General features: G+C 38.8%; 1 protein-coding gene across 3 annotated transcripts in view; it reads right to left on the bottom strand.

Annotated features, from left to right (window-relative positions):
- Positions 1-25005, bottom strand: part of JMY (junction mediating and regulatory protein, p53 cofactor) — a 48323-nt gene continuing 23318 nt past the window's right edge. For 2 of the 3 annotated variants that reach the window (XM_026036704.1, XM_026036696.1), the window contains exons 4-11: positions 23507-23657; positions 21130-21299; positions 14942-15107; positions 12059-12246; positions 8360-8446; positions 5977-6072; positions 4367-4919; positions 2785-3304 (exon numbers count right to left, since the gene is read on the bottom strand). In XM_026036704.1, coding sequence (XP_025892489.1) covers positions 2997-3304; positions 4367-4919; positions 5977-6072; positions 8360-8446; positions 12059-12246; positions 14942-15107; positions 21130-21299; positions 23507-23657 — 1719 coding nt within the window. In that variant the 3' untranslated portion in view covers positions 2785-2996. Of the gene's footprint in view, positions 127-2784; positions 3305-4366; positions 4920-5976; positions 6073-8359; positions 8447-12058; positions 12247-14941; positions 15108-21129; positions 21300-23506; positions 23658-25005 lie in introns of those variants that run through there. The other variant, XM_026036687.1, reaches the window with a different exon arrangement.

Here is a 25005-nt window from a genome sequence, read left to right as displayed (position 1 = left end):
TCTTTGCCAAAGAAAGCCTACTGTGGAACTGATGGTCAAAACTGTTGGCTCTGAATTTTCAGAAATGAAGAGGGAAAGTTATCTTCCACTGGGGTGTCTTTTCTCACTTCAGTGGCTGTGAATCACCTGTTTAAGAAAACAGAACAAAACAAAAAGGAGCTGCTGAAAAGCTAAGAGCAGAAGGGATCCCCTTGTTCAAGGCATCAGGCAACCCCAGGCATGCAGGGCTGAGCAGATTCCCCCCTCGCTCCCTCTGCGGGGCCGCTGCGCCGGGGCCAGGGCGCACAGGGAACCCAGCAGCTCTGGCCATGGGGAGGCCGGCAGGGCCACGGGCTGGAGGCCTGAAACACCTAAGCAGAAGACTACCCTTGTGACTGAAGGAAGAAACCGCTCTTCCAAAAGGCAGTTATGTAGCTTTCAGCAGAAATTAACTCACAGAACAGGTAATAAAGGAAGAAACTGCTCTTTGAAAGGCAGTCATGCAGCTTTTGGTAGAAATTAACTCACAAAACAGGTAACAAAGGAGATTACTAGATTGCCTGGAGCACTTACTATGATTCCGTCTTCAAACCTCAATAATTAAAGAACTCACTTCATTCCTGCACTGCTAATATTCTCCTTTCCCACTGCTGCATATACTTTAAGACCCTTTTCTGCATTTGATAAGCATACATCAAAAATCAGATTTAACTTTAATTCTTAAGGCAAATAACTGCTCTACATTTAGCCAATAAGGATGTATAAATATTAAACATATATATTAAACTATATAATGTACATGCCCATACACTTTTGTATAACTGTTTTCAGTTTTCTAAAAATCTCTATACAAGAGTTTCTTTGCCAGCAGAGCACACAATTCAATGCAATCAACGCAATCTTCTTAATAAAGCGTGGCATTAAACTGCTAACCTTAAAAAAAAAAAAAACCTACCATTTCTACAACAAACTTACAAACTTAATAGATTTTATTCTTGTGTAATGACTTTTGGGTAATCACTTTGTATGCTCAAATAAACACATTCACCTCTGTGAAAAGTATTTAGCTGAATTTCACTAGGACTATGTTTCAGTCTGTTCCTAAAAATTAGATTATTTCATGCCACTCCATTGCATGGGCAAGCTTTTACTTTCTGACTTGTTACCCATCTGTTTCTGTGATCATCTGCACTGTCTGTTCAATAACCTAACTATGTTATTTCCCTGATAACATGTGAAGTTGGTGAGAGAAAGCGTGTCTGAGCTGTGTGGCAGGCCGGCAAGGAGCTCACTTGCACCTCTGCACCAGCAGGACCCCCTTACAGGGGCAGAAGGCCCTAAACCCAGGCCTGGCAGAGCCCTCGGCATTCGACACAATGCCCCGAAACGAGACAGCCTCTGGTGCCCTAAAGGTACCTCAGAGCAGTGCTTGATTTCCTCCTAAGAGGCTGCGAAAGGTAAAACCGCTGTGCAGGGCTGTTGTCCAGCAGGGAGTGCGTAAGGTTTCCACAAGAGAATGTACCGCCACTTGTCAGCGTTCAGAGGCCCACCAATTCAATTAAAGCCAGTCACACCACTCCCGCATACATTCCCTGCCTTCTTATGTCCACTGGGAGTTTCCACAAGAGTTAAGTACAATTCCACTCCTGATTTTTCCAAGCTAGCAGTACATTTGCTGTAGAAGCAGCATGCTGTGATTAAACAGCATTAAATTACCAGGATGGTCAACAGCTACTTCATGAGGAAATAAAAGACACCATTCATTTTCTATTTTAAAAAATTCAGAATGCTGTTTTGAAGTAGCATACCAATGGAACAGGCTGAAACATGGGATGTTATAATCCACATGAAGTACAGGACATGAGGGGGTAAAGTTACCACCACTTTTCTAACTGCTCTACACTCTACACTGTCACTCCCCAGCTCTGGTAATAACTAACCAGGGTAGAACTGCCTCCCTGCAAACATTCAGAAACATTCCATCTTCTTCCTACTGCTAGGTGCTTTGCAATGTCTATATTCATTTTCCATTTTTTCTAAATATTCTTTGACTTGTAAAAAACAAGTTTTTAAATTCTTAACAGATTGTCATACATCTCTTTTCCAAAGTTTGGGTATTTACAGAAAAGTGTAAATAAAGGGCTCCAGTAATTTCATCCATGTGCCAGTAGCAGGAAAGAACCACCACGGAGGAAGTGTTGCACACGTTGCAATTGAGAGGCTCTTTGTGCTACTAGTGCTGCTTTAATTATGAAAACTAATCTCTTGCCAATTTTTGGGTTGTGCTGAACTCATTACCTTAATCTGCTCAAGTCGAGTATCTCTACTTTCAGGCACTGAAGTTTAATATAATGTAAGCTGGTGGGATTTGTATGAATAACAGAAGTAGAAGATGTATTTGCACATTTACCGTTTATATTCCCAAAATTCAATGAAGTCAAAGCATTTACAGATTTGAAAGCAAGCTATCCAAAAGCCGGCCACACAGGATGATAACTGGGGAGATTTTGGTGCGTACAGCGGTCAAATCTAGTCATCCTCAGCTTGGGGCTTTTCAGTCTGAAGTGTTTAAACACACTATGTCTTTTAGAGAAGCATCTAGAAAATATCTGAAGTACAGAGTGTGTTGAAGAGCGATTGTGCTGTACTGTCACTTAAAAGCTTTTTAGAGGGTTTTTTTTTTTTTTTTTTAAGCTACAAATAGTTCCTTCAGTTTACTAAATAAAATAAAGCTTTTCACGGAGCAGATCTGTTAATATTCAGCAGAAGTATTCAGACAATGTAAAAGGCTAACATGGTGCCTAAAAAAAAAGTTTTCTTTCTTACTATAAACCTTAAATTCTTTTAAAGAGTCAGTGATACTAAGTTCATATTTGCACTTTTATCAGTTTGGAGGTCAGGGATAGTTTAGTTGCATTCATACTAACTCTCCTAGCACGCATAACCTGAGGCTTAGCAGCTATTGTTATACAAAAAGTACTGAAGAAAATTTTTAAAAAATTTAGGTTAATTACAGGTTAATTTTCCCAGTCTGTGCAAGGCAAACTTTCCTCTTCATCCTCTGATTCTGGTGATGCTTCCTTAATCCGTCGCAATGCTTCATGGATGCTCCTTGTCAGAGGGTCAGTATCAGGCAGAATTGTAAAAGATTCTCTCAGAACATCTTTCTGCACCTTCTTCAGTTTCACGCCTTTTCTGATCTGGGCCAAGATGTTATTGCTATCGTCTTCATCAGGAAAGGGAGGGAGACTTCTCTGCTCGACTTTTCTCAAGTGAAAGCTACCACGCTTCAAGGAAGCCAATACTTCATCCATCGGGGAACTCACTGCAGTAAATCAAAAAGACTTTCAGTATTATCTTTACTAAATTTATTCAGTCACGGTCTTCATTTATATTCTCTATTGAAGAAAAAGCAGCTACATGCAATTATTTGAATAGTTCCGTAAGTATAAAAGAGACCAGGATTTTCAGTTTCATCATTCTGTAGCTGCATTTTGGTTTTAGCCTCCACAATGATCTTCCTCATTACCAGGTCAAAAGTGGATTATACAAACAAATCCCTCATAATTACTGAAAGCAGAAAAGTAACAGTTATTATTTTATCATAAGTCCTTCCTTTATCGCCAACACGAAACTAGCCTTCTGAAGAAATAAAACCAGGGTTTAGCTCTTTGAAGAGCTGGAAGTAGACAAGACCTCCAGATCAAAGAATAATACTCCTGGTACAACACTGTATACCATGTAGCACAGGACAGCACACACAAAACGCAACGTATCAAATCAATAGATCAATATCCATCTCCAATTCCTCTATGTCCATTGTAGAATACTTTTTTTTTTTTAAAAAACACTGCATCTGTGAGTGGACTTTGTCCATCTGAATAAGGGTACTGTAAGGAATAGACAAGAGAAAGACTTGAAATCGAAGGGGGAAAAAAAAAGATCGTATGTTTGAAGGGGAAAAGAAAGACCTTAAAAATTCATTTGTCAAAGAAAAGAGACTTCTAAAGAGGATTGGAAAATTATTCTAAAACTTATTGAAAAAGAGAGCAACAGGTGGAGTGCAGGTATTGACAATCCCATCAAGAGGGAGGATATAATTTGATTTCTTATTTGCTGTATTTGCTCTACCCATCTTATATATGTGCTAAAGGATAAACAGATGGTTAAAAATAATTAATATAGAATCACATAATGCATTTGTGGTCGATCTCCCAATCCTGCCTTGTGCTGCATCCACTCACCTCGGCTTGGCAGTAAGTTTTTGATCTTCCAACTCTACTTTGCTTTTTTGCATGACTACTCAGAGCGTACACTTTTCTAGGGAGCAATTCAAAAGAGGTATCAGAGCATTAGAGCTAAACACACTACCCGAAAGGAGCCTTACCTCTCCTCCTCTGCAAGCCCTCCAGATCACCCGTCTTCTTCAGCTTCTTCTTGGCACTGACCAGCTGGCTGCTGTCAAGCAGGTGGGCGGCCGGGCCACCGGGAGAGTGCTGCACACCCTTCTCCTCGCTCTGCCGCTTCACAAGGCTCTCCGTTTTCTCCGGGGATTTGCTGCCTTCTTCCTTGGAAGGCAGCGGAGGCGGTGGCGGCGGAGGTGGCGGTGGCAGAGGAGGAGGAAGCGGTACTACAGTCACAGTCTCTGCTTGAAGCTCGCTGCCGGTGCACGGAGAAGTCCCAGCGCGGGGCAGTTCGGAGGTAACGCCATTGGGAGGTAACAAAATGTCTGGAAGTTGTTCTAGGCTTCTGGGCTCCTGAGGCTGCAGAGGCTGGACTGGGCTTTCCAATTCCACCTCCTCGCTCTTCTCTTGGGTTTGGATGGCTGCTGGCAAAGACTGAGGCTGGTCTACAGCGGGGATCGAGCTGCCTGCACATTTTCTTCTTGCATGAGCCAGGCGTAGTCTGGTTGATTTAAGTATGACTTGCCCAGGGTACCGCTAAAGTGAGGCAGATTTTCACAATTAGATAAGTACATGCAACACACTATTTTTGATATTAAATAGCTGTTATTAGGCTTAGCCTTTCTGATGAACAAAACTTAAATATTTTCATTCATTTTGATCTAGCGGTGAAAACAAAGCAAGAATATCCTTGCTTTTACGTAAAAATGAGTCATTTCCTTATTTTTTTTATTCTTGGTTAAGTCACAATAGAGATCAGACTGGTCTTTAATATGATTCTTGCTATTTAATACAGTATCTCTTCGAAAATATCAAACATTTTGAGAATTTCCAAAGTTTAGTTCCTAAATTTGCAGACTGTCTTTTCAAATTACAGTTTCACCCACAGCCATTTTTATGCAAAAGTAAAAACTGTTTCTCAAAGTCAGGTCTTAAGTCATCTTAAACACTGTGGCAAGCCTAAAGCAACAGAATTCATATGAATATAAATATATTCATATATATATAAGTTCATTAACCGTGCTGGCTGTAATACATAACCTTGCTTTAATTTACAGAGGCTATGCAATTTGAGTCTTACAAAGAATAAGAATTTAAATGGTGTTTGCTGAACAGTATAACTTTCCAGTAACAGAACCTCATACTAGTAGTACTTCTCGCATATGCATCACAATCAAAAAATGGCTTCATTTAATATTGTTTCTAATTTAATATTGTTTCTAATTTATGCACTTTCATCCCTCTCCTCTCTTTCTCTGTACTGTTTCTGGTGTGCAGGTCTGAAAAATCAGTGGGAGTGAGGGGGATTATGCCATTTGATAAGGCTCTTTGTGTGAATACCCTTTGGATCATCCTTCTTGTAGGAAAGAGTGCTAAACACCTGGTCACTATGCAAATATATAGTAGGAAAAAGAAGCTCAGCACACCCCTTGGAAGCCAATGGGCAGAGAACTTCTCTGCAACCAGTGTCGTATTCTTTGGGAAATTTTCTACAGAACAGTTAATTCAACTATTTTGTATGCTCCTGAAATGCAGTGAAGATTTCCTCTTCAAAAGACAAGGGAAGAAGGAAGAATGGCTCTTCTTCCTTTACCTGTTTAAATGTGCGAAGTCTGTCCAATGTTTTCTGTCGCTCCTGACTAACCCAAGAACTCTTTCTTTCCTCTTCATCTTGTAGTTGATCTCTCTTCTGAAAAATATATGGAAAACATGTAAAAATATGGAAAACAAGCTCTACTTCCAGTACTATGTTTAAAATGAAAAAAAAATAAAATACCTCTTCTAATAACTCTTATAATTATTAGGAACTGCCTAACAATCTCTTCTCAAATAAAAGCATTTCTGAACTTCAAAGCTTTGGCCTTCTTAAAACAGCTATTATGCATTACATATCTTATAAGTGAAAGAAACATGAAATTTATTTAAAAAAAAAAAAAAAAAGAAAAAGACTGAAGAGTACTGGAACCTTTTACCTTAAGAGACGATAAACTACAGACATTATTCTGAAAAACGGTATAAACTAAAGTGCTATAAATCAGCCAGAGAGCGAACTAGAGCTCATTTTCTTTCATGCCAGGAACAAAGGAATAATAATCATAAGACTGCACATTAAAAATATTCGTATATTTGTAGTGCAAGAAGCCATAGAACAAAATGTCACAAAACCCTGAAGCTAATATTTTGCAAATTCTTTGAAGAAAATTATTACAGTTATATTATATTAGTAATCTGAAGTTTTGTGTTTAATGATCAAGTCATTATTTAATCCAGACTGATTTTCTGTAATTTTGTCTGAATAGGCTGTCTTCCTCCCAGCCAAACCAGTTACAGGGTTTCCTTGTTTGGAGACCTTCACTTCCGTGAAAACACTCACTTGGATCCACCTCCTTTAACCAGTCAGCCATTTTTACAAGACATAAGCCAAGTTACCTCGTCGCTGAGAGGAAACATTGCTCTTCAGTCAGATTTATTGCAAGTGGACACTAGTTACCAAAAGGGAAAACCTGCTGGATTTGTGAGTTCTGAAGGTATCTGGTAGGAAAGTACCAAAATGGCAAAATGGGCATCTCCACAGGTAAAGAAAACTTTCTAAGCAGAAAAAGCAGCATCAATTCTTAAAAACCAAATGGCATTAAGTGTTACTATTAAAGGCTGATCGTGACCACCGACAGCTCAGTTCACCTCGGTACACGTTCATTCTCACATGGCCAACATAAAAGCAGTGTCTGCCTACCAAGTTAATAAGCCACTGACTTGCCTGCTACCCTTAAAAGTGTCCAATTTCTCTGCTTTCAGAGGGGGTAACTATAGAGGCTTTACGAAGAGTAATACACTGCTGAAAAGAGGACATGAAAACAAAGAGGCCAGGACAAAAAAAAAGTGAAAAACAAACAAAGGGGGCTGAAAAGTTACAAAGGAAGCAAAAGAAAAGATTACAGCAAGAAGAAAGGGTAATGCTTCTACCAGCACACCCAAATGTTTTGCAGAAAATCAGGTTGCACCTTTCCTGAAAAAAAAGGCTGGAACTTGGGGTTTGGGTTTTTTTTTTTTTTTTTTTTTTTTTTTTTTTTTNTTTTTTTTTTAAATACAAAATAGTGAATTTGCAATTCTTATCTGGTTTCAGATATGGACACCTTTGAGGTTTGGGTTTTTTTCTTCATGAATGCAAGTGGCTGAAAGCCTATTTAAAATAACAGTAGGAAATGTCAGACAAATTATTAATGAAAAATTAAAAATGACATAAGGTTGTTAATATAATGCAAGCTGCTAAGTCCATGAAATAAATAATTAAAAAAAAAAAAAAGAACAATGTCTGAGAAGTAAGAAAAAGAGCACTGGCAACTCTTATTCCAAAAGTGATAAATGAACTGCAATCTATACAGCGAAGTCCTTTGCTTTATTGTTCCAAGTTCCTGCAAGAGTAGCCAGTTTGCATTGTCTTTCAGTAGTAGCCTTTTCATAACACAAATAATACTGCTGACTGCCTGGACAAATATATCAATGTTAAAAATGTTAAATGTTAAAAAAACACGTATTTTACATAATACAGTAATTTTTGTTTCTGTAAAAAGCCAGTGACGGAAAAATAATGAAAAATCTTAACTACCATGCAAAAATAATTTCATGATGTTTCTTTACTCATGTCAGCATATCTGATAATGAACTCAGAGGTGTCCAGAACCATTTACCTGCAAATGTTAACGAGGTCTGCATGCACCCTTGGCCTCACAGTGATCACTTAAGACTGCAAACCTGTCATTAATGGGCTGTTTTATTTGCTTAGGTTCAGTGTCATCCTAACAGAGCTATACACATCCTCTCACCAGCATCACACGGTACGGAGGTCCACAGTCCAAAGGTCAAGGATACACTTCATCTGTTTAAATGGCTATCACTGAAAGCTGCTAATGAAAGTATAACGAGGAACACAGGCCATTAGCCAAGGCTAACCTCACTAGCAGAGCGCTCAGACTTACTAGCTGCACACTGTGGTGCAATCTGTACTGCTCCTCGCCCTGGTGACGCTGCTGGATCTTTTCATTATGCTTGGCGATACAGATCTCCTGCGGAGACACAACATGTTATCTATAAAACATACTGCATTTCAAGTATCAATTTGCAATATGAAATGTAGGATTTAGCAAAACACACTAAGATTTGGGAAAACAGAAGTTACAAAAGCAGTCTCAGACAACTGCTCAATATAATTAATTTACCTTACAAATAACACCGTGAAATATAAAATCAGGACAAAACCCAAACTTTTACCACTTTTAACTGCCAAAAGAATACATATAAGCAGCAGCTCTTGACAAGTCTGTTCTACTTTACCAGTAGGGAAGGGGCAAGATCTGATTATTGTCAAATAGCTGGGGGATCATAAAATTCACATGCAGCTCTGTGTATTAGTAAATGTGAATAATAGTAACTAAGTCTCAAATGCACTATGTATTTCTGTTTATGCGACTACGCAGCTTCCCATTTACAACTGTCAGTTTATCTTTTGCATGTACCACCAGTCTGCAAGTACAACCACAGACGAAACTCTTAATTTTACGTATGCACAAACAGCTTCCCTTCTTGTAAAGGATGCACACGTGAGGCATCAGGTGCAAAAGCAAGCATTTACTGCAGTGCCTGAGCACAGGAACAGCCTCGAGAGGCAACAGGATGAGTTACCACAGCTGACCAGAGCAGCCCTGACACCCAAACTTGAGGCAGACTGCGCAGGACACCTCAACTGCACCAAGCATCGGCTGCAAAGAAAAGGCGCCTGCAGGAGCAGCCAAGAGCTGGGCCTGGCACAGGGCAGAGCTGCGGGCCGGGCAGCCTGGACAAGGAAACTGGGCCCGAACAGGGGCACGAGCAGCACCGGGGGCATCGGCCCCCTATCTGGTACTGCAGCTGGGCCAGAAGAGCCAGGGGTATACAACTTTATGAAATGTTTTCTGACTTTTTTCCTATTTAACATCAGTATTCAAATCCTTCTGCATATGCACTAAAATGCCTGATATTAAGTGTGCAAAGAAAAAGTAAACTGTACCAAAACATACTTTTCACTGACTTTATAGTAACAAAGAAAGCCTAGCACGGACTGAAGGCACGTTGCAGCACCAGAGCTCTGATTCATCTGCAGTAATTACAGAAAGGCTCTAAAAACAGCTGCAGTTTCGTCGGGACAAGCACTAGGGCTCTAACTGCGGGCAAGAGCGACTGCAAATAGCAGGGGAAGAAGAGGAGCACCTGCACGAAAGAGAACCATCTGGAGCATGAAGGTGGGCGAGCAGCTGACCACAAACCAACAACCTCGCACTGGCGAAACACAGGGGATGGAAAGGAGCAGCACGAGGTGCTCCAGCCCCGTGCCTGGTACATGCCTCACGCGGCCTGCCCTGCCAGCTGCTTTCCCAGCCGCCTGCGAAGAGGAGGAGGAGCCTTCCGGCGCACTCCGTAATTCAGCTGCAAAAACATCTCCCCAGACACCTCTGTTCACCTCGTCCCGGCTCTCCAGCTCCGACCGCAGGGCTGTCTGCAGCCAGCAGAGGGGGGACGGCGGCAGCGAGCGGCGCCGCCGGCGCGCGAGGCCCAGCGCGGCCCTTCCCGCAGCAGGCACCCCAAGGAGATGGCTGCTGCTATCTGATTCTTGAGCAACTAGCTCACCAGCCTCAACACACTGGAGCATCAGGAAACGGCTGCTCCACAAAGGCCAACGCTGGGCTTGAGGTGAGGAATCAGGAGAGGAAACTCGGCGCTGCTGCCGGCGCGACAAAACACGGAGCGCCCATGTCGGGGAAAGCACCGACCTCAGCAGCGCCGGCTCGGCAGCTCAAAATCACAACAAGGGCTCTCGCAACAGAGCTTCTGCCAAAAATTAAATGTTTGCTAATGATTTGACAGCAGAATTAAAATATAAAAAGCATCAGGTGGAACAAAAAAGGGAGAGAATTTCTAAAAAGCAGAAAAGCATGGAAAGGGGGCACCAAAACCCCACCAACTAACACCAAAATGCTTGCTTACAGTTATGTTTCAAGACTGCTAAATGAGGCACAGCCAGGAACCCAATCTGCACAGCCCTGGGCAGGCTCTCAGCCCTTCAGCCCACCAGTAAGCATTCCCTCACCATGAGGGACAGACGTCCTTCCAGGAGGGAGCTTTGCCCCAGGGCCCTCGCGCTTCCCAAACCCACCTTCAATGGCTCACGGCCTCGCTCCTCTCGCCCGCCGCCTTCCCCTCGCACCCACCGGCACCGGCGCCCTGCATGCAGGAACGGCCACCAACTCTTTCAAACAAGAGCCTCATCTTTTTACAGGGCTCTCAAGTGCAACTGAGCACAACAGCCACTGTAAGTAAGGGGCACTAGCAACATTATTTGCCATACTATTACAAGAGTAATTTAATATATAATGCTTATTTTTGAACCAAAGACACAAGACTCTTTATTTTCAAGGCAAATCATAGGATTTACCTCACATTTACCTACAGTAAATACCTGTTCAACATAAATATTCACAGAAATGGCTATGTTCTCCACATCAAGTGCTGTAGAAGGGCACAGAACAGCTGATTATAAATTTCTTTTTGCACAAATCAAAATCTTTGATTTCCCCCTACAAATGTTTTTCTGTTCTGTGCTTTCTTCAGTAGCTGAAAGATAAGCATCCAACTAGGGCATTAGATTGCAGCTATTGCTACTTACTCCCCCATAAGTAGGTATGGAACAACATCCAGCTTCTAGTAATTGCTTTATCTCCTCTGCTAGGCTTGAGATTTAGATACAGATGTATCTAAATAAATCTAGTATATGTTAGTTATGAATGGGAGGACAGCTCTTGTGTGATTTCCCACAAGGTTGGGAATAGGCAATCATACTGGGCCCTGCTCCAAATTCAGAAGGGGGTCTTAAAAGAGACTTTTGTATAGACTTCTATTGTATGGCACCAGGTGAAGACATATTCTCTAAAAAGCATTACACTGCCATCTCAAAATTTTGACCTATTATATTCATTATGCTTCCCTGCTCATTAATAATGCATAATGATGTAATTGCAAACTGCTGGAAGCAATAAACAAGCTCTGGAAAAAGGAATGAACGTATTTACCTACACTTGATCTACAATTTCAAAACACTAGCTATAATACAAGAATGTTGTGCACTAACAGTAAATAGCACAAAGTAATTTGTAAAACTAGGCAGTGTTTTAAAGTAAGAAACATTAAATCCAATATATGTTATTTGACAAATGCGAAAAAACAGAGAAGCAATGGCACAATACCTAAATTAAGAGATGAGAAAATGAAAATAATTGACTCAATATTCTTGAAGATTGTCTTCAATTTAAGAAAAAAAATTACAAATCTTTCTGCAAAAACATGCTACAATCTCCATATGAAAGTATTCTCATTAACAGAAAAGAGTAACTGTTGATCTCCTTTTCTGTTCTGCTCCCACAGTTCCAACTGATTAAAGGTTTCAATAAAGCTGAAGAAATATACTGATTTCTAAATATGTCAATTTGATAAAAACATACCATTGTATTTGTCCAGTAAACAGTGTAAAACAACTTTTACTAAATAGTAAATAAAATCCATGAAAACTGGGAGACTTAGAAGCTGCATCTGAAAAGCAGGTTCCACAAAATTTATTAATTATGCTAGAATTTTGCAATTCAAAGTACCTTTTTATTTCTGAGGTAGGCTTTCTTGGCTGAAATACGTCCACGCCTTGCTTCCAGCTGGCGGATTTTTTGTTGCAATTTCTGAAGCTCCTCTTTTTGCAGGTGCACAGATGTGGCCAGATCCTCTTTTTCAAGCATGGCTTCCATGCTTTCAAAAGTGTCATAATATACCACTTCATCTTTCTTCTCTGTTTTAAAAACGTCAGCAACAAAAAGTCAAATCAATAGTTTGTATTTGATTAACATTTTGTTTTGTTCAACAGCAAAACCTCCCCACTGAGTGGCGAGATTTAATGCAGAAGAATGTTGGAGACATTTGGGAGAAAGAGGCGAGAACAACAGAGCTAAAGGGCAACAACGTAGGGCTCTAAAGTCTATAGGAAGAACAGAAATGAACAGTAATGAAGCACAGCCTGGTATTCAGGTAAGCTCAAACTATTAAAAAACAAATGCAATCGTAAATGTAGGTTTGTGTATGTATCTTTGGGTTTCTTAACCAGCTACCTGTGACTCCCAGTAATTCTGGTCTTCACTACAAAGTTGAGGACAGAGCCTTGGGCATGAGATCCCTCTCTCACAAACTATTAATTTCAGGAAAGGGGAGTTAGACAACACAACAACACTAAAAATTTTCTCTTTTAGAGGTTTTTGACCTCCCAGTAACTGCTTCTGCTCAGACACAGCAGCGGGAGGGCAACTTGGAGGCCACCCTTCAAGGCATTACATGTTTGAAAAGGAGGTCATAACAAACAGTTTTATCAACACTCAGGATTTTTAACCTCCTGAGTGACGCATTCAGTATAACACCAAGCTCATCTCTAATGATGATGGTGGCTTCTCATCTCTTGCCAAGAAGGAAAAGAATGAGAGAACTATAAATCCTTGCAGGATGCCGGGATAAGGGAGAAGCGAAGGTTTCCCGTTCCCCATCTCAGTGGTGAGCCAAGCGGGCTATGCACTGTTAAGACACCAAGAGCAGTATCAAGGCGCCACTGTCACCTTGCTTCTCCCCAAGCACCTCTCTTTCAAAAAGGCTGCAACTTCACCTTCCTCCTACTCCTGCTCCTAGATAACTTGGAGAGAGGGGCAGCTTTGTTTCTCAGAGCACTATCCATTTCTTAAAAAGTTCTCATTCATGTTACTTGTATGAAAGGTCTCAGCTGCTACCAAAACTCAGAGTCACGGAACAGAATTCAGACTGTACTGCTACTTTTAGCTCAGCAAAAGGCATGATGATACAAACAGAAAAGGAGGAACAAGTGTATATTAATCCTAAACTAAAACTAACAGACCTACTTGAGTCTTTACTTTTATACATTCAGTGTAAAAAATGACTATTTCATCCACAGTTACATAACCAAGTCATTAGAATCTCCTTTGAGACATCAGTGAGTAAAAAAACAAAACAAAACAGAAGGTCTCTTCCTAAAAAAAAGGCATATAGTTAGGAGAAAAATACAGGCCTTTACAAATGAAACTCTAATAGCTCGGCTACTGATCAGTGAAATGTTGAAGTTCTGAAATGCAACAGTTAACAGGGCTTATAAATGCCCAAATGTCTGAGAAAGCTTTGCAATTCTATTTGCCTAAGTTTTCCTCAAATAGTGTTTGAACTTCTGAAATTAATATACATTTGGCAAATAAATTCTTTCTTACAAGATGTATGGATATTTTGCATGAATAAGACCCTTTAAAATTCTTACTTAGTAAGTTTACATTTTAAGTGCAGGCGCTTGATGAATGCTGCAGTTTCGAACACTGCAGTTTATTATCCTTCGGCACTTTTCAGATTCATGTGCTGAATTTGCAAGAAAATCTTCTACTCCTAACTCACAACTCGCAAATGGAAGCTGGCAGCCAAATCAAATGTGCCTCTCAAAAGCTTCCCAGCTGGGACTTCATCCTGCTCCTCTGCTGATTTTGCACAGATCAGAACACAATCCAAACTCTCTGATAAATCACTGCAGAGCCAATAGAGTTGATGAGAAAAGAGCAGCAACAACTTCTAGAAGTCTCCAAGATGTGTATACTTCAAGTCAAAAAAATGTGTTCAATTAACAGGCCAGTATATGCTCATTATAACTACGCTTTAGAAAGGAAGAGCAGCAGGAGATGCAAGACAATCGTTCTCCCTGACTCTGGAGAAAATACTACATATTAAAAGACCTCTCTGCATTTCTGAGAGATGCCTCCACTCACACTAGATACAGAAGAGCTTAGACCCAGCCATTTACATGTAACATTTTTCACAACTGTTCTACCCCCACCTCCCCTGAGTAAATTCCAAAGACATAGCTTCATCTCTTGCAAACAAAATTCCTACACACTTAAGAAAGGCATTTTTCATTTTCTATCCTATGGGTATAACAGAAACTTCTTAAAAGCAGTAATTACTTCTGAAGTAAACAGCTGCCTTTAATTAAAAAAAAAAAAAAAAAAAAAAAAAAAAANAAAAAAAAAAACAGCAAAGGAAACAACTAGTTTAGTGAACAACTAAATCGGCACCAGGGAGAGAAAGGTTGACTGGTTAGCTGAATGGGGATTTTCTTTCCTTCTAATCCAGGTTGAGGAGGTTTTTTTAGATTTCTGTGGAAAACCTAAGCAACAACTCAAAATGAACAGTGCTGTTTTTACAGCAGGCCTAATCTCTGAGGGCCCTTATGTTTTGCTATTACTGCTTCAATAAGGTAAAGATTGGAAAAGTAAAGGAAAAAACACATGTTTTCCGAAGGTGTTCTCCATGGGGTCCAAAAACTAACCCCACTTTTCTTATTTCATTCCTACAGACTTTACTGGAGTCCTAGTAAGAGATAGCTTTTTTTTTCCCTTTTTTTTTTTTTTTTTTTAAAAACAGTTAGATGTTGATCATTAAACATTAGGTACCTGACATTAGTCTTCTGATGCTTTCAAGTTGTGCTGTCAGCAGCAGCTCTTCACATTTCAAGATCTCAAACTGCACTTCATATAACTGAAGCTGTAGATCATAATAATCAGCTTCTAACTGGTCCAAATGGGCTATGGCTTCTGTACCACCTTTCAGACTTTGCATCTAAATGTAAAGAGAAAATAAACACATATTTTTAGCATATCAGAAGAAGAAAAATCACAGATTCAGGCATGACTATAGGCAGATACGGTCCAGGGCACTAAAAATAACATGGAAAAAAAATACACACAAGAACAGAAAACTGTTTTGGATCCATCACGAGGGTTCACACGTCTCTAATACCCGTTATATAAGGCTGTATACATATATACAGGTGATAGTAGAAGACTCCATAGCATTGGGTCATTCTTTGCAACTGTCAAGTCATACAGTAAGAACACTATGAAATAAACCCACCAACTTTTTACTCCAGTACTCGATTCTCTGAGGAAATAAAATTAAATTATTATTGTTTTCAATCCAAGAAGTCTAAAACCCTTTTTTTTTCCTTGCTAACAGCATCTGGAAAACTAAAACTGTTATTAAAGCCAAGACTTTTACTTCATGACATATTTACTGAATGCATTTTATGTATGTTATCCCAAAAGGATCAACAAGCGCTTACATGTTACATAATTTATGTGTCTCCATCTCTGGTGACACCAGGCCACACTGTTACGCCAGTTGACTGTTCTGCATCCTTACTAAGTTACTAGTTGTGACCAAGATAGTAAGTGACATAAGGATGGCACAAACTTGCAGCGATTCAGAGCCTAGTTTCCAGGAGGATAAAAGAACTGATTCTCTTAAATATTCCCCTCCTCGCTTTCTTTTTTTCTCCATAAAAGAGGGACAATATTAATTTACCAAACAAGGAATCCTAGTATTTGGCATTTTTAAAGGATTTTCTCTTTATTTGCAAAACATATAATATAGCAGAAAGTTTTTTTCTCAGCAAATTAATTCAATGCCACTCAACCTTCTACTACAACCAAGAACCTGTGTGTTGTCAGTCAGCTGAGAAAGCAAGCACGCATTTTCTCCTTAAACAAGAGGACCTCAAATTTAAGCGCACAGTTGTATACAGACTGCATAGAGATGTAAACTGGGCAACTTCAAAAGCATCACTTTGCATGTGTTAAATCTCTAACCTCTGGAGCATGGGGAAAGTTTTAGTGTTGTTCGCAGTTGCATTTTGCAGTTGGACAAAGAACTGGAAGTTTACAAGATATGAGTTCCATTTCTTGCCGTGCCTCAACTTCCTGCATTAACTCAAGTAAATAATTTAATCTCTCTAGTATTGTTACCTAACAGTGTTTAAAGGCTTTGTTATCTCAGTCATATTAAGTACAGAATTTCAACAGCAAGTTAGTTTTCTTAACAGTTCTATGGGAACAGATAGCCCTATGGCACCTACAAACCTATCAAAGACACAGGAATTAACACCGAAAGTTTCTGACAAACTATGAACACACCTACAAGAGACCTTGTGACAAAGTTGATAGGAAAATAGAGAAATATGGTACACAGAGGCAAGGGGCACACGATCCAGCTCTGCAACATCACAAAGCACTTTGAGACTATCCAACTAAAATTAATGGATTTCACAAAATGGATTTTTTAAATAGTTTCCACATTGTTATTGTCGCACTGGTTTTGTAAAAACAAAACTAAAACATTAAAGCTTCCAGAAAACACAGTGTTTGTTATTCCTATTGGAAGGCTGCTCCAAATCCTCACTCCCAATTGCCAGAAGTTTTCTTCCATATTTCCAAGGGTATTTGGAACCAGATCGCCCTGGCTGCTCTTGTGCCATACTCACCATCAACACCCACTGCTCTTCTCGACTGGTCTTCACTGCCACTAGCTCATTTGGGGTCATTCTTATCCATCATCTTCCACAACCCAACTCACTTGCAGTTCACAGTCAAAATTCCTATTACTCATATTAATAGCTACTGTTAAATTTTCTGTTATCTCTAATCCAGCCTTTTAAGTCATCTGCTGTTGTTTGGATGAAACACAGGCATGTTTTAATGCACCTCCCACAACACAGACTGTTCTCCAGTCCAGCCATTCACTTCTCACTCATCGCTGCTGCTCTGAGAAACCTCAGAAGATGAGGAGTAGACAATCTGTTGAACCAACTGTGCTCATAAATATTTAACAGTAATATTGTCTCCTCTGACAGGTCATTCTTTTATTATTTTTCAACTAAAGCCTTTCCTATTAAAGAAAGTCTTTCATCACTTTAATCTTTTTAAAGAAATACCCAGCTTTTATCTTCCTGTCTATAGAAAATAAATAAAAATCAAAATAGCAAAGTAGCTTGCCCTGAGAAGGAATTTGGTTTTGATTTTCTAACCTCTGCCGAGTTGTTTTTAAGGGACAGTAACTACTGATCATTATCTTCTGAATCTCAATGATTCACAAAGTCATCTGAACAGAAAAGCCTCTTCCAATACTGGAATTTGCCTTCCTTCCTGCTCTTTAAAAATGACTACCTAGTCATTAGCCAGTAAAAACAATATAAAAGTAAATTAGGTTCCAACTGTGCAATTTCAAAAGAAGCTATCTGGAATTTTGCTACTAAGACCAAAGAAGGTTATGAGTAATTTTCTCATACTTTCTTATTAATAGAAGCCCACCTATTACCAAAAGTTTTGTCTATAGAATGCACTTCATGTTTTACTTTAGGTGCATAAAACTTAAGATTTTCCCTTTTCTTAAAAAAAAAAAAAAAAGACAATAACCACTTAAAATATCCTTTTTACCTCAAAAAAAAAAAAAAAAAAAAAAAAACCAAACTTTGAACTGGATAATATTATACAACCATTTTATGTAGCATTAAAGGAAAGGAAAAAAGGGTGTGTTTAGTGCCAATTTTAGTTTGCCAACTCGAGCACTGGAAGTGAAGAAGGCAAAAACATTCCTAAACTGTTTTTAAAAGTAACAATTCAAGTACACCTACATAAAAAAATTGTATCTCCCAGAATGCGGCATTTTCAATAATCAAGCTATTATTTCACTTGCCCAAATTCAAATTATTTTAAATTTGAAAATCAGTTTGCTCATTAGCCTTTCCAAGATGTTGTCCAAAAACAGTTTAGAAAAGATATATGGAAAGTAAAATCCACTTTTCTGAAAGGTGTTATATTACATTTTTACCAATATCACTATTAATTTCCTACAGGAATTTGCTAGAGACAGCTGACCATGCCTTGTGAACAGAATTCTTAATAAAATTCTTATTTTTGCTGAAGCCTCAACACAGGCAAAAGTTAAATTACAGTCATGAGTTCCAGAACATGCCTCAGTCCTGGAAGTCACTGGAAGCAAGTAAATCTTTGACAGACCATGCTCAATGTAAGAAGTATATCCTTAGGGTACTGTACCCTGAGAATTTTGTACTCCCTACAAAAAAAAAAAATACTAAAGAAGTATTTCAACGAAAAACAATTTTCTTTATGAAAATACTGCAGAATATTTACTGTTTAAAACAAAACCTAAAGTTGCATCTTTAGTATTTTCCAATTTCAAAGGTGAAAAAAACAAATAAACAAACAAACAAAAGAGTTACTGAAGCCTATGCCTGCAAGAAGGACCTTGTTGGAATTTAAATGTCCAGCCATTCACTTCCATTTGTCCCAGCTATGTTACATACTCAGAGAATTGCAAAAGCATTCACACTGTGATTGCACGTTTCTGTTTACTGTCAGGAAAACAAGACTTGGCAACCGGACCACAAAAATAGACTCTGGTCTACCTCAAAAGGAAAGTTTTCATGGTTCCCTTCAGACAGAACTCAGGACAACAACAGATGGAATTTAAGAGGTACAAATCAGGAAAAGAGTAACGCTCAATATTCTCCTTCTGTGTGCGGAGGTGCATCAGGGCTAAATGCAATCAAGATCTTAAAATTGGTCTTTAAGAAAATTTAAGACACTATCATTTACTTAATTTTTTTTTAAAGCCGTTTTTAAACATGCAACTGCAGTAGCATATAACAAGTTATATATGAGAAAAAAAAATCCAATATTAGTCTTTGTTACAGTGGTTAAAAAAAAACCAAAGTGAAATAGTAAAAAGAGGACTCAAATTTCAACTGCCAACTCCCACGGTTTTTACCTACAAAATAACATCCACAACAACAACAACAACAAAAANAAAAAAAAAAAAAAAAAAAAAAAAAAAAAAAAAAAAAAAAAAAGCAGACCTATCACAGACATATAGACATATTGCTAATATTGCACATGGCACCGGCTCTTCCTCAGGAATAATGCATATAATTTTCGTCACCTCTAGTGCAGAAACAAGTGTGAAGTGGAGCAACTAGAGAGGAGGAGGGAAGCAGAGCAACTAGAGAGAAGGAGAGCTAGCAGGACAGTCAGGTGAACACGGGGCCTACCTTGGCTTGCTTTGGCATTAAGTCAAAGCTGAGCAGGCAGAGCACTTCTCTCTGAATAAAGCAGAGAAAAGGGCCAGCAGGAACAAGAGCTATTTAAGATGAAAAACAGTGTGGGCAGGCGAGTAACGACTGTTGCTGGTCAGAAAAACTCAGAAATTATTATTTTGGCCAGTGCCACTGCAATTTTACTGTCTTTCCTTTTATCAGCACAGGCAAAACTTGGGTATCTCTGGCTCCTCCTATATGGAAGAGCATATACATGTATATGATCACTCTTAATTCAAGCAGTACCTCCAGATATTTCCACGGCTTTACTATTCCTAATTGATGAAACCCTATGTAATTCCATGGATCTTAATAAATTAATTTAATTAATTACAAAATAGCTGCATTTTGCAATTTGGAGTTTTATTCTGTTTCTACAGTGTTAGTCTCTAGAATTATGCAGTTCTTGCAAAGCCCTCCAACTTTGTTCTCAACAGATTCTACCTTTATCTTGACAACTTCACTAATAAATATGAAGGTCAATTCAGTGACTGATTCTTGAGGAACTCGCTAACAAACCTCCTGCATTGATTCTACCATTCTCCTTCCCACACAGATGCTCTTACCTGCAGTTTATATAGGCCTTGTCAACTTTGCAATTTTTATCCTTTTCCAGCTAAACTAACAATATTTTACACAGAACTTGGAAAAACAACATAGTAAAATACATTTTATTACCCTTCAGGTTGGCAAGAGGCAGATAATTTGCTTATCAGGGTACCTAGAAAATGCTGAACACTTTTCAAGAAAGAAGTGCTTCATTAATATGCTCTATGAAACCTACACAAGCAAAACCACTTACATCTACAAAAATCTCCATTTTAATCACATAGTTCTATCAGCTTTACAAATGTACAATGTTAAAGTCTTGAGCTCTCTGCATAATCTTTTCATAAAAGAACCACTGGCTCACTGAAATTCTGCTGACTGACAAGCATTTGAAAAGCACTCTAAAAACAAGTACCTGTACGGATGAAACATAAAAAACTAGCAAATTCTTAACACATGATATCAAAAAATTAAAAATTTCAGAAGAGGGAGAGAAATATTTTTGCTTCAGAGTAGATGTCATGAAACTCAACAAGTGTGTGCCCCCCCCTTTTTTTTTTTTTTTTTTTTTTTAAATTTCTGCCAAGACATTTAAGCACAGTTTAACTTATGCTGTCTCTTTCCTCATGAAGACCCTTGCTAGCACCTACCTCTCCAGAATACTGCCTTAGTAGGGTAAGCAGAGAGAGGAGGGGGCAAGTCCCTGTGTGTATATTTATCAGTGTTCAGATACTTTCCATCTGGAATGTCAAAATCACTCCAAAAAGATATTTAGGCCTCCGAGAGCTCCTTCCCATTTTATTCATCTCAGTGGATAGTTGTAAAAATTAACAGTAAAAAAATGCAACAGTTGTTAATATGCAAAGAAGTATCTCAAGATATTGTTAAAATGCCTTTGGGTTTTATTGGTAAGTAGATTAATGAGGAAAAGGTGAAAGGAAAACATCCAGAAGGTGCACAAAAACATCATGCAGCTCCATTTTCTGCATGGGAGGGGGGGAAGAGGGAATCAAAATATAGGTTTTGATTTTAAAAAGATTGAAATGTCATTATTTTTAACTGCATCGGCCCTGAATCCTCCTCTCTTATGGTTTATTTTCTTCTGCGTGTTTTCTTTTTCTATTTATTGGAATGAGAAATTACCTCCTCTTTGAGTGCATGTTTCTTCTGCTCCAAACAGATCTCTTTCGCACGCATCAGCTGCAAGGTCTCCTTAGAAACAGCATACTGAAGCTTCTCCATACGTTCCACCGCTGCCGCCCATGCTGCCTTACCAAATTTTTTCTGGTCTGCTCGCATTCGATCGTACACAGCTACGAACGGGAGGAAAAAGAAGTGAGCTTAGCAGCTGGCCGAGTTCTCAGCTCAGCAGTGACCTGAGCTGCTCACAGCTGCATCCAAAACACCTTGCAAAGGACCTTTGCAAAGCTAGTCATTTGACAGACTTAAAAGTATTCGTATCCAAGACGTAAGTATTGCTGGGATTCTTGTAAATAGACCATTATCAATTTGTTGTCTATCTTATTATAATTTTGTTTTGTTTTGTTTGGCTTTGTTTCACCAGAAAGGAAGTATTCTGAGTACCTGGGCAGCATAGGCTTCTTAAACTGAAAATGTTCTTAAATTGCACCCCAGATTTGCCCTGTTTCCGAGAGCCCCAATCAACTGCTTACTCATCTCCAGTTGCCCTTGACAACTTCTACAGTGTAGTTTTAAGTTTAACAGAAATCTGCAACACAGTGAAATAAGAATTACAATTTAAAGGTAAAACTTGAGCTAGTCCTCAAGTTGAACACTATAAGAATACTGATTTAAATAAGAAAATAACAAAAAAAAATCTATTTCTTAAATCAAGAAGCAGTTTTCTTCACAGTATTAATTCAAACTAGCTAAGCAAAGTATAATATGGCCTTGCTATGCAGAGATGAATCAGAACTTCTCCAGGAAAACTTCAGAGTAGTAGCCCTTTAACTAATTTGGACCTGCTCCTCTCGAGCCCCAGACAACACCTAGGCTGACACGCAGGAGGTTTTTGCCATTTTTAATATACAAAATGATCATGTGTTTCTGTAGTTTTAGCTCTGCAAAGCCATAAAATTTACACGATCAAAAGGAGCAGCATCCATCCCTAAAAGTTAGAAGATACTACACTACATCCAGAAAAAAATAAAGAAAATAAAAATAAATAAAAAATAAATCACTTATTACTCTTCTCATCATCTGTTTTTCCCTTCTGCTGTCTGTTGTTATTTCTGTATGCAAGACCTCACTGTGATAGACTAGCAGGAGGCCAAAAAGCAAAACAAAACAAAAAAGGCAGGACCCTGTGCCCCAAAGGTCTACCGTTGTCAATATTCCTGAGGCATTTCATTTCCCAATGCTTTTCCCCAAGCACTGGGACATTACAAAATAAAATCCTGTATATAAAAACAATATGTGAAAGTAAGTAACAGTAAAAACACATTCTTTACCAACTAATAGGGTTTTTTACTTGGTGCTACAGAAGAAAAGGAGCCAATTTAATTAAAGACATTTAAAGTGTGCTCTAATTAAATGGATTCCAACAAGCTTGGGCTAGTTTAGCTGCTTTTAGAAAATAAGGTGCAGTTTCATTTCATTTTAATTGAGGTGTAACTGCAAGTATTCACTTTGCACTGACTGCTGCCTTTGAGGCAGATCTAGGAAGCATATGGGGAGACGAAAAATACATCACCAAAGCTTTTCTTACAGGTTTATACAGCTCATTCATCATGTTGCACCATCACTATTCCCAGTGCAAAGAAAGAGAGGGAAACCGCACTCAGGCAGGGAAGAGTGGGACACAAAGTCTGGCAGCAGTAGCGCACCCTTAAACCACAGTAAGTAACACCAAATGACATGCTCAGGTTTGTTTACTCTCATTAACTTACGATTTAGGTTAAAATGATATGCGCAAGATTACAGACATACAAATTGCATGCCTTGGTTTAACAGAACAATTCTTCAGTAAAAATGCTACGCTATTCAAGCATAGAAATGCCCAAGACCACGAGGACTTCTAAAGAACAGCAGTTTGCACCAAGTAGACAAGCTTGCTGCAAGTAGACTAAGTTGCTGCTTAATGTTTAGAGCTATGAAAGGCAGAGGAGACGGGAGAAGGAAAGGAGATACAGGGATACCGAACACTTGCTATGGGAGTCTGTCACATCCCGCATGGAAGGCAAAAATCCTGCAGGGACTCTGGCTCCTAAATCCTTTGCAGACAAACAGCCCAGCTAATGCAATCGCAATGAGGAGGTGGTTGAAATTTTACTTAAAAAATGCTACTCTGTCTGCTTCTGGTGATGTTCTGGAGAGAGTCATTTGTGAAAGACGCAGCAGGCGCACAGTAAAAGAAAAAAAGAAAGAGGGCAACCATGACTGTCTTTTCCTTAGGGAGGAATAATCGTGGAAAGGGGAAGAGAATCATATAGGACAATATGGAACACACTAAATATTAAAGATCTTTTAAAGTATAGGAGAGTAGAAAAGAATAAAATACCTTTTTGGGCTTTAGCTGTTATTTCAAAGTATTTAACTGTAAGGTCTTGAATAGAAAGCACAGCCACGTGGGCTTTTTTCTGCCAGTCGGCATCTTCTTTTTGAAGACTCTCAATTCTTCTGGGGCCTAGGTAGTCATTCTCGATTGAGATCTGAAAATAAATCAACCCAGAATTAACAACACAAGGAATTGTTGCTGTTTTGCCACCAGTAATCTGTTTCAAGAAGAAGGTGGAAGGAGAGAAGGCAGGGAGTAGGAATGGTGGGAAAGGAAGGAAAAGAAAGGAGGAGGAAAAGGAGCAGGGAGGAACTACCAACAAACAACCATCATTTCCGCTAAAAGGGAAATACACACACACACACACACACACACACACACACACACACACACACACACACATATATATATACACACCTTTCTTGTGACTGGGAGTTTAAACATCTTTTCATTGTTAGAACTAAAACAATCTTGCATTGAAGTGATGACTAAAGACCTTAAAAGATTCATTTTTTTAATTAAACATATGAATTTCTCTTCCCAAACCATCTTTTTTCCCCACAGTCCTTCCAAGTTAAGGTTATAATCTTCATCCTCCCTAGGTAGATACTGCAGACAAGAGACTATCTAAATATTCTGATCCTGCCAGACCAAAGCCTTGATTTTGAATATTTCTCATTTGATATCAGTCAAGAAGACATTCCACTAATTCAGACAGTTAACAAAAAAAATTAAAAAAATCATCTGTGTTGTTAAGTACTTATTTTAATCTGAAATTCTAATGACTCAAATTGTTATGTTAATTTTACAAAACTTCCACCTGGTCTCAAAAATCAAACTACATACGTAAGTGTTTTAGGTGACTGTTCAGGATCTGCCTTTGAATTTCCACTCCTGGATTTCCTTCCACTGCTGGGTCCGCTACTGGATCTACTGGATTTCCACTAAACCCACTTCTAAGAAAGACTATTTCTGTAAATAAAAATGCACCGTGCCTGCTATCTAATCACTGATTACTCAGAAATTCACAAAAAGCAGACTAATATATTGTCAATACCATGTTTTCCACTATGCTTTGGACCATGTTTTTGAAATGCTTTGTAAAGCAATGAGCAAAATAAAAATGTAAACACACAACAGGTGAACATTAACTTCACTAGATGAGTCGTTGTGCAACTTGACAAACACAAATAATCCATGATTTCCACAGGGAATATTCATGAGTGAACAGACAGGAAAATTTCCAAATAAAAGTGTACATATATGTCAGTGAATGACTAGTGAAGTAAACGTTTACCAAGTACTACAAAACTGTGAAACATGAACATTTAAAAAGTGGGATTAAAACAAAACAAAAGAACGCCGGGGAAAGTCCTCCTCCTCCTCCTCCTCCTCTATCCCTAGATAAAGCTGGTGTTGGAATTGACACAGGATTACTGAGTAATTTGAGTAACATTCTTGCCAGTCGTTATTTCTAAGAGAACAAAGACATTCAAAGGAAC

The sequence above is a fragment of the Nothoprocta perdicaria genome, unplaced genomic scaffold (genome assembly GCF_003342845.1).
Source record: "Nothoprocta perdicaria isolate Ctin4 unplaced genomic scaffold, notPer1 scaffold_1, whole genome shotgun sequence".
Taxonomy (NCBI): Eukaryota; Metazoa; Chordata; class Aves; order Tinamiformes; family Tinamidae; genus Nothoprocta; species Nothoprocta perdicaria.
Note: the sequence above shows the minus strand (reverse complement) of the source record. Positions and strands in the feature narration are given on the sequence as shown.